The sequence below is a fragment of the Nansenia antarctica genome (genome assembly GCF_963989245.1).
Source record: "Nansenia antarctica genome assembly, chromosome: 20".
NCBI lineage: Eukaryota > Metazoa > Chordata > Actinopteri > Argentiniformes > Microstomatidae > Nansenia > Nansenia antarctica.
This window is the reverse complement of record NC_137693.1, coordinates 3,798,918-3,809,587: the sequence shown is the minus strand read 5'-3', so window position 1 is coordinate 3,809,587 and position 10,670 is coordinate 3,798,918. Positions and strand designations below refer to the sequence as shown.

Here is a 10,670-nt window from a genome sequence, read left to right as displayed (position 1 = left end):
TGTGTGTGTGTGAATGGGTGAATGAGAAGCCGTTGTAAAGCGCTTTGGATAAAAGCGCTATATAAGCGCAGTCCATCTACATGTTGTCAGAGAGCAAGGAGGCTCCTCTTCGGTTTGGGTGGAGAGCAAATGGAAGCATGGATCATGCTTCAGTAGGCTGGGCCTCTCCCAGAAGAGGTCAAAGTTGTAGACAAAGGGAACCCCTAAGGAGACACAGTAGCCTTGTAGCCAGGTGTGAAGGGAGAACAGTCTGGACCGTATCTCAGCACCTCTTTGGAGGGCAGGGAGGGACCCAGAGATGTTGATCCATTTTCCAGTGTACATCAGGGTGGTTCAAATGGCTTTAAAGTCGTTTTTTAAAGGTTCTGACTGTCTAGCTCTGAGGTTGTTGGTGGCCACGTGTATGATGATGTTGTTAACTTTGGTATAGCAGGCCAGGATGCTTGAGAGTGTGTGGTGGAGGTCACACACTCCCGCCATCAGGGAGACAGAGAACCTTGGAGGGGCTGCCAGATGAAGGGGGAATGTAGATGACCATAGAGCTGCCAATGACAAGGGTGGGGGTAGTTGAGTCAGGGGGAACAAGGGTGGCACAGACTGTGTGGAGGGTCAAGGACGAAAGGCAGGGAGCTGAGGTGAAAGAGACTGGTTGGGGGGTTGGGGCGGTGCAAATTGGATCAGGTAGGGGGTTTAGGGGGATGCGATGGGGGCACAGGGCGGGTGACAGGATGAGACAGCGGAGGCGGAGGAAGGTGACCAGCCAAGGGTGGTCGTGTGGTTTTCCAGTTGTAGAGGCTGGGCTGGCCCTGAGTGCCCTCCAGAACGCCTTCCATGATGTTTGCGCCAGCTTCTGCCAACTGTTTGCCATGGCTCAGGCTGGCACGGAGTGGCGTTGGCCAGCAGATTGGGCTTAGCACCCAACGGAGAACAGGGATCGCCAGACGTTGGTGTTTGCTATTTAATCCTATAGGAATGTTATTCAATACTCCTGATTACAGGGCAGAGGTGGGAGGGACGGTTTCTGTCAAAACACTGCATAGAACTGTATTTATATAACACTGCAACACTGTATGTATGTGTTTTGCAGCAGCATTGCATTTAAATATTTTTTTACAATTAATTTAGTTTTTAAATAGTTTCTCCACAATAGAAACTATTCTGCATATTCAGCATTAATCTCAGCTATGATTTTTGTCCATAATTTATCACGGTCATGGTTGTGTGTGTGTGTGTGTGTGTGTGTGTGTGTGTGTGTGTGTGTGTGTGTGTCTGTGTGTGTGTGTGTGTGTGTGTGTGTGTGTGTGTGTGTGTGTGTGTGTGAGTGAGTGTGTGTCTGTGTGTCTATGTGTGCTCGTGCCCTGCACTTGTTCAGATAAATAATTCACTCTCATAAGAAATTCATGCACCCAATACGAGTCTATGGCCATTGTTATTATTGCATTTTGGAGTCTTGGACTGGACTGTGCTCTCCTCAGACAGTAAACTATTACCTGGTCTGGATTATCTCTCTTTCTCTCTCCTTTTCTCTCTCTCTCTGTGTATGTGTGTGTGTGTGTGTGTGTGTGTGTGTGTGTGTGTCGAGCTCTGACCTTTGTCATTGTCTGCATCTGCACTGTGAAATATTAAAGGGATGGTTCAGCCTATTTTCATGTTTAGGTGAAATATCACCTGACCCTCAGGTCTCAAAGGCCAGGAGTGAAAGCTTCTCTTGTTCTCTGTTCTCCACTAGCACAGGACTGGCTAACAGTGAGCAGCGCCCTTGAGTCTCCAATAGACAGGATTCTGATGGTTTAGCCTTGTTGAAATGACATTCCAAAATCTCCTGAGAGAAACTTCCAACTTTAGTAGCGGCTATATCCTGGACAAACCTGTCCTGTGCATGCTTTTATTGTAATGGCAAACAGCATAGTTTTTCAATAATATGCAATGGTAAGCAACTTTTTCTTCACAGCTTGTAATCACTCCACGATCAAGTGACCCATCCAATGAGGGGAGAGCTTGGCTGGTGAGAACCAAAGAATCTACGAAGTGGAAATAGTTCTGAACGAATCGATTATTCATGTTCAATATAATGCACATCAAAAAAATCCTTTCAAGCGTAACTCGCTACTAAACCTGATTTGAGGAGATATTGGCATTTCAACGGTGTTAAACTGAAGTGCCATCAGAATCCTGTTAGCGTTTGCTGTGTCAGCAAAATGGAGAACGGAGCACCAGAGAAGCGTTCGCTCCTGGCCTATATGAGAATGCCTCAGGGTCAGATGATATTTCCCTCCCTCGCCCACAGTATTTGACTCAATATGCGCGAAACTAAATGTTGAAATAGCAGTAATACCACGTTCATTGATAACATGACATAAGGGATGGGAAGGGGGGATGGCAGTTTTAGAAGGGGGATGATTTTGACCGTTTTTATTTCAGGGGGGGATGCCATCCCCCCTCATCCCCGCTCAACTCGAGTGCTGCTCCTAACCATCAGCGTCCTCTCAGCGTCAGCTCCTTAGAACTCCATGCAACTCCATGCTTTTAGAGTGTCACCCGCTGATGTTTTTGCAGGACTGATGCGGATGCAGGAGTTGATCAAGGCGACGTCGAAGCGCAACCTGAAGATTAAGATCCGCCAGATCCCCCCCGGCAACAGCGACGCTCGGCCCCTCCTGAAGGAGATGAAGAAAGACAAGGAGTTCTACGTCCTGTTCGACTGCTCCCACCGCATGGCCGCAGAGCTCCTCAAACAGGTCAGACAGAGGCGGGGCGTCCCAGCGGCCTTCTGTACCTCTCTTTGATTCCCTCCTTCCTCACCCTGTCATTGTCTGTACTGAGAACAACGGACATGTGACAGTGACACGGTCTCGTGAAAGGGGGAACAATTCGGCAACCGATCAAAATGTTCAGACTTTTATTTTGAAACACGGAAATACATTGTAGTCAACGTTGTTGAAAATCGCAACACACACTCGCTAGTCAAGCTTAAATACAGCAATGCAATGGATTCGGTGAGTAATCCCCACTGCTACCTAGTTGCTAACTATAACACTACTTTACATTGTGTGTGTTATTTCAACAACGCTGAAATGTATACATTCTTCTAAATAAAAGTCTGAACATTAAATTGTCTGCCGACTTGTTACCCCTTTCACCAGACCGTGTTACATATTGCTTCCACTGATCCTGTGATCACGTACCAATATTTTGCATCCTTTCCTCGTATCCTTTCCCTCTCCACCAAGGCCATCTTTGTTTCTTTTTCTCCTTCAACTCCTTTTTTTGTAATCAATTATTTATTACAAAACAGTGCACATGGGAAACCTCACAATTATAACACCAAACAAAACAAGTGTCTGTCCTGACTTTTTTTCTTTATCTTACCCCCCCCCCCCCAATCTCCTTCAACTCCTGAGCACATCCATCCACTGTAACCAAACCATGGACAGATTCCAATGAGGAAAGAAAACTGTTTAGAAGTATCCCCCCCGAATTTGTGAACGCCCAATGCTCACTGTTCATTGTGCACATTGGTATGCCATTGTTATGGTTGGGTTAAACCCTAGATAGAAAATGTCCCATTTGGTTTGCATTGTATTTGATACCGTTATACCAAACTGCAGTCAGCAATTAACCCAACCCTTGGATATGAACTAGTGTGTCTGACAAGGAAACGTACAAGGCTGCTTTGTTGTCATACTGTTGCTCAGGGTACGGTTAAACCCTGGATCGAAAATGTCCCATTTGGTTTGCATTGTATGTGAAACCGTTACTGCATGTTCCAGGTACAGTTATGACACTCAGCATTCACCCGACCCCTGGATATGAACTAGCGTGCCGAGAAACGAACCTACTGTAGTTGTCCAAATATTTCAACAAAACCAGATGACAATTACTGTTTTTCACCAACAAATAAATGACGCACTCATGTTGCTGTAGTAGTTGCCCTGGGATAAGTTAACACACCCGGTGCATGGTTCTAGGAAAGGAATCGACTTTGCAGAGGTGCATGTCCCTCCCTTGGGCAGTTTTACACCTGCACGGCATTGATTCTTTTCGTAGAACCAACACACCTGGTCATTGATTATCCCTTACATCCATTACAAGTGTAAACTAAGTGAACTTTAGTTGAACCACTTTTTTGGTTAAATTATGCAAATGAATTCCATCCATTACAATGAGCCCACCCTCCAATTTCCGCCTTCATCAGCCTCTCCACGGGAGCGCAGCCCTGCAGAGAAAAACCCTTTGGGGAGTTTTTCTGCACTTTTCTTACAGACTATTGAAGGAGCGTCATAATGGCAACAACTGCCCAGTGGGAAACTTTCCTATTTATGTCTGTGTGTGCGTGTGCGCGTGCGTTGTCTGCGTGTGTGCGTGATAACGTTTCTCTTTGTGTGATTTTTCTCTCTTGCTTTCTTTCGCAGCTTTCGTCAATGGGAATGATGACAGAGTACTATCATTTCTTTTTCACCACTTTGGTGAGTTCAATGGCATACAACATTCATTCAAACCATTTATTACTTTTTTTTCATAAAATAGCCTACTATACTTTTGCCTCCCATTTCATTATAGGAAAAGTTATCTAGTTACTGAATCATCATCTGGCTATTGAAGAATGATGATGACCATTAAAGGGATGGTTCAGACTTATTTTTTCTGGGTGAAATAAATTATGTTACCTTGAGTTGTCCTTATAGGCCAGTAGTGATGTCATCTTACCTTGAGTTGTCCTGATAGTCCAGTAGTGATGTCATCTTACCTTGAGTTGTTCTTATAGGCCAGTAGTGATGTCATCTTACCTTGAGTTGTCCTGATAGGTCAATAGTGATGTCATCTTACCTTGAGTTGTCCTTATAGGTCAATAGTGATGTCATCTTACCTTGAGTTGTCCTGATAGTCCAGTAGTGATGTCATCTTACCTTGAGTTGTCCTGATAGGCCAGTAGTGATGTCATCTTACCTTGAGTTGTCCTCATAGGCCAGTAGTGATGTCATCTTGCCTTGAGTTGTCCTCATAGGCCAATAGTGATGTCATCTTACCTTGAGTTGTCCTGATAGGCCAGTAGTGATGTCATCTTGCCTTGAGTTGTCCTCATAGGCCAATAGTGATGTCATCTTACCTTGAGTTGTCCTGATAGGCCAGTAGTGATGTCATCTTACCTTGAGTTGTCCTGATAGTCCAGTAGTGATGTCATCTTACCTTGAGTTGTCCTTATAGGTCAATAGTGATGTCATCTTACATTGAGTTGTCCTCATAGGCCAAGAGTGATGACATCTTACATTAAGTTGTCCTTATAGGCCAATAGTGATGTCATCTTACATTGAGTTGTTCTCATAGGCCAATAGTGATGTCATCTTACCTTGAGTTGTCCTCATTGGCCAGTAGTGATGTCATCTTACCTTGAGTTGTCCTCATTGGCCAGTAGTGATGTCATCTTACCTTGAGTTGTCCTCATTGGCCAGTAGTGGTGTCATCTTACCTTGAGTTGTCCTCATTGGCCAGTAGTGATGTCATCTTACCTTGAGTTGTCCTCATAGGCCAGTAGTGATGTCATCTTACCTTGAGTTGTCCTGATAGGCCAGTAGTGATGTCATCTTACCTTGAGTTGTCCTGATAGGCCAGTAGTGATGTCATCTTACCTTGAGTTGTCCTCATAGGCCAGTAGTGATGTCATCTTACCTTGAGTTGTCCTTATAGGCCAATAGTGATGTCATCTTACCTTGAGTTGTCCTGATAGTCCAGTAGTGATGTCATCTTACCTTGAGTTGTCCTGATAGTCCAATAGTGATGTCATCTTACCTTGAGTTGTCCTGATAGTCCAGTAGTGATGTCATCTTACCTTGAGTTGTCCTGATAGTCCAATAGTGATGTCATCTTACCTTGAGTTGTCCTGATAGTCCAGTAGTGATGTCATCTTACCTTGAGTTGTCCTTCTAGGTCAATAGTGATGTCATCTTACCTTGAGTTGTCCTTATAGGTCAATAGTGATGTCATCTTACCTTGAGTTGTCCTTATAGGTCAATAGTGATGTCATCTTACCTTGAGTTGTCCTTATAGGTCAATAGTGATGTCATCTTACCTTGAGTTGTCCTTATAGGTCAATAGTGATGTCATCTTACATTGAGTTGTCCTCATAGGCCAAGAGTGATGTCATCTTACCTTGAGTTGTCCTGATAGGTCAGTAGAGACAGCAGTTGTCTGTTCTCCACTTTGCTACGACAGGACAGGCTAAAGCCAGAGTGCTCATGAGTTAGCAGCGTCCTATCCAATAGACAGGGTTCTGACAGCACTTAGTTTAACATTGTTGAAATTACATGCCAAAGTCTCTTCCCCTCTCCTTCCCTCCCTCCCTCCCTCCCTCCCTCCCTCCAGGATCTGTTTGCGTTGGACCTGGAGCCGTATCGTTACAGTGGGGTGAACATGACAGGGTTCAGGCTGCTGAACATCAACGACCCCTACGTGGCCAGCACCCTGGACAAGTGGTCCATGGAGAGGCTGCAGGCCCCCCCCAAGACAGGAAGTGGTCTGATGGACGGAATCATGACGGTCAGACCGCAACACCACCGCAACATGAACACACACTCAGCTGACCGCAGACTGAACACACACTCAGCTGACCGCAACATGAACACACACTCAGCTGACCGCAGACTGAACACACATTCAGCTGACCGCAACATGAACACACACTCAGCTGACCGCAGACTGAACACACACTCAGCTGACCGCAACATGAACACACACTCAGCTGACCGCAGACTGAACACACACTTAGCTGACCTCAGACTGAACACACACTCAGCTGGCTCAGCTCAGAAAAGCACATAGGCCAGTTATTTATTTGTATTTCATATTCCATATTCAGTCAGTAACAAGTACAAGCTATGTATTATGTATTCAATACATATCATAGTATCATATAATATTTATATATGCATAGAAGTATATTGTATTATTTTATAGTATAGTATAAATCTATGCCACATTTTTCCTTGGTGCTCGTATAGATCATTACACTTCCATGATGAAATGAGAAAAATATTCATGACTGCTAATCATCCGCATAAACTATCATTCATTCCAGCAGTGACACATGAGTTACGACTGTGTGTTTGTTTGTTTGTTTGTGTGTGTGTGTGTGTGTGTGTGTGTGTGTGTGTGTGTGTGTACGTGTGTGTGTGTGTGTACATGTGTCGGTGCATGTGTGCATGTGTGGGTGCGTGTGTTTCTGCGTGCGTATTGAAGGCCTAATAACTTTGTTAATAGCAAAGCATAACTTCTCATTATTAAGGACTCAGAGTAATTTAATGAACACTGCAAAACAAATGTGCAAGTAATTGTTGAGTTTGTGCTGAATTTGTGAATTGTCAATAGAATTAATAAAATGACGCTTTAATAATACTGTAAACTCATATAATTATTATAAGGCAAATACTTAGAGGCAAGACATAGAAACATGTTACATTCCACCCTCAACTATAAATGGTATATAGAGAGAGACGGGAGGCTGGGGCGCAGGAGGTAGAGCTGCCGTCTAATGATCGCAAGGTTCAGCGGTTCAAGCCCCGGCTGGCCACATGTCGAAGTGTCCTTGGGCAAGACACTGAACCCCAAATTGCTCCCAGTGAGCGGGCCGGCGCCTTGCATGGTAGCTTGCCTACCTCGCCATTGGTGTGTGAATGTGTGTGTGAATGGGTGAATGAGAGGCCACTTATAAAGCGCTTTGGATAAAGGCGCTATATACTGTAAGTGCAGTCCATTTAGCATTTTTATTTACCAGAGAGATGACCACATGGTCATTCCCACAGTACTCACAAGCTCAGATGAGGCAACACACACCAGGGACCAAGAGAACGAGGACGAGAGAGACGAGAGAGAATCTGTCTCCGAACGTTCTGTTTTCTACCCTGACCTCCAGCCACAGTAAACACTAAATTAGGAGCCTTTTGCAAGGGAACCAATCAGCCCTCTGTCCTAGTCACATGACACCTCCGTCCGAGGAAAGAGATCTCAAGAAAAATGTATGCATCCTCCTTCAGTGTGTGTGTGTGTGTGTGTGTGTGTGTGTGTGTGTGTGTGTGTGTGCATGTTCATGATCTATGATGTCACTCCTATCCCGTTCTCCCCTATCCAGACAGAGGCAGCTCTGATGTACGACGCGGTGTTCATGGTTGCCGTGGCGTCCCAGCGGGCCACCCAGATGACCGTCAGCTCGCTGCAGTGTCACCGCCACAAACCCTGGCGCTTCGGACCGCGTTTCATGAACCTCTTCAAAGAGGTACAGTGACACACACACACACCCGCCCTTAGAGCTACAGCAGAATCGCAGGGTCAATCGCTTGACATCCTGTTATAGCACCCAGCCATATCATTGCTGTCGGAAATAACACCCTACAAGGTAGAAAACAACAGAAAAAAAAATCTGAAAATATCTCCCAGAGCCAGATCTTCAGCTTTCACACGCTCATGGGGCTAACACTGTCCTCTCGTGTGCCTATGCTGATAACCAGTCTAGGTATTGCTTTTAAAACGCAGAGTTTCTCTGGGTGTTTACAGCCAAACTGCTGTTGAATGCCCATTGTGACCGCCCTGTAAAATGTTTGGCAGCTGGACCTGATTTGGCACGGCAGGCACCCCAAAATATTCGACATTTCACACCACGCTCCTCCATCTCAACCATTTAGCCCACCGTACAAATCTGTATTTACGAGTTAAAAATAGATCTCCCTTGCTTGCCTTCCTGCCTCCTTGCCTGGTCTGGCTGGCTGGCTGCGTACAGACCGAAATGAGGCCTTTGATGCATGAGTGTTTTGATCTCTTAAGTCTTAAATCCAGTAGAGACACTTTCACTGGCACAACGAGGGAACGTCATCATTCAATCCCCTCACCCGTGTCCGGCTCTCCTCAATTTCTCGTTCTCTCCCTCTCCCTCTCTCCCTCTCTCTCTGTCGTTCTCTCTCTCTCGCTCCCTCTCCCTCTCTAACCGTGTCCAGCCCTTGATGCGCCAGTCGTCGTATTCATCACTTGACAAATGCCCTTTAAATGATTGCCTGGGAGAGTATCAGATTGTGATAGTTCAGGCCTGACGCTTTGTCCCTCGCCCAGAAACATATATCTGGATGAGAAAAGGGAGAGAATAGGGAACGCTGCTTTGCTAGAGGTGACATAAGTCTATCGGAAAGGGCTTTTCATGAATGATCAAGGGACTTTGTGAAGTGAAGGAGCAGCAATGGTTTCTGGTCGTCTTTCTGGGTGTTTTTTTACTGGTCCCAGTTCTCCCTGTATCTGCATGTGACGTTATCTGATGGAGTAAAGTGACAGAGGTAGAGAATTAATGAATACATTCTTCTTAATGGGTCTGTGTGGAAAAGATCTCCCTCCAGTTTTCAGTATTTCAATATTCAGGACCACACACACCTCTAAACAGTGTGAGTGTCCCAACCGCTCCCTTAAGACTAGAACAGCCGTGCCTTTTTACCTACTAAAAGAGTCGCCTCGGGGGTCAAATGAGGGGCCCCCTCTTTTTCAACGCTAAGCTGCTATTTACACACAACGGCCACTAGTTGGCCGCTTGTAAATTAGCCTGCTTCCTACACAGAAAAACTGCAAAATAGCTTTATATTCGCTTATCCTGATGTGATTTTGAAAATTTAAGGATGCTGGGTGGTAGAACGCACATATCTAGGAAAAGTCATGAAAGGAGGGTCCTGAAATTTGATCGAGTGCAAAGATATAAACATTCATTTCCTCACAGGTGAAATAAATGTCAGATGACCCCTCACGGCTGATTAAGTGTTAAATGAGAAAGCAATAAACTATCTATAAAATGGTTTTATGTGGTAGTTCTTCTCTACCAGTATGTGCCAAGAAGCTTCATCACTTTTTCAGCCATTTTCCATAATTCCATCATTATCTTTGCATTACATGACAGCTAAAAGCCATCTTAGTCAGAAAACACACAGTAACTGTATTTACCGTCTGCATGTTTGAACACACCACTAGACACTTCTGACGTGTCCTTTTATGTGAAGGACTTAATTTTACAGTCCATTTCTGAACTTGCACCTCATCACTCCATTTTCATAGATGAATAGTTTGGAGAGCGCCACATGGTCCGTGTCTGTGGCACCAGTTCTGGTCCATCGTCTTAGCTGATGTGTGGATAGTGTCCTGGTTGCAAAACGGCTGTGCTAGATCACCCAGGTGGTTGCTACATGGTCGTTGATGAATGAGTATTTCCCGTATTCAGCTATGCACACTGAGATAAAGCACTAAGGATATCCAGTCTATTATATCTCCCCGACACCGCACAGATGGCTAAAAAGGCAGTCCACAGCTCCACACTAAACGATAGTGAGTGAGTTTACCCAGATTGCTTCTGGTTTATTCAGAACAATAACCACACTTCATGCATTTCTCATTATTGCCGCTGGCAAAAACATATTGCATTTATGGAGGCGGCACTTTATTGTTAGCTGTAAACTCAGTGGTCAGGCTTTATAGGAACACCGTCTCTGTGAGGTGGAAATCCACCCCCCACCCCCCCACCCCGCCGGGCCCCCACCCCCCGCTCCCTCTTAAATGTGCTCCCTTTATACTTGGTAATAATCAGCCACAGATTGAAAAATGCAAGGGATTTTTCAGACATAAAAGAGTAGTGTCTCTCTTTGAGAGTGACCTTC

General features: G+C 45.1%; 1 protein-coding gene across 2 annotated transcripts in view; it reads left to right on the top strand.

Moving 5' to 3' along the window:
• Positions 1 to 10,670, top strand: part of grik1a (glutamate receptor, ionotropic, kainate 1a) — a gene marked incomplete at its 3' end in the record, with an annotated part of 74,744 nt that overhangs the window by 31,736 nt on the left and 32,338 nt on the right. For both annotated transcript variants that reach the window (XM_080550115.1, XM_080550114.1), the window contains exons 4-7: positions 2,557 to 2,738; positions 4,413 to 4,466; positions 6,361 to 6,534; positions 8,123 to 8,266. In XM_080550115.1, the coding sequence (XP_080406241.1) occupies positions 2,557 to 2,738; positions 4,413 to 4,466; positions 6,361 to 6,534; positions 8,123 to 8,266 (554 nt within the window). The remainder of the gene's footprint in view (positions 1 to 2,556; positions 2,739 to 4,412; positions 4,467 to 6,360; positions 6,535 to 8,122; positions 8,267 to 10,670) is intronic.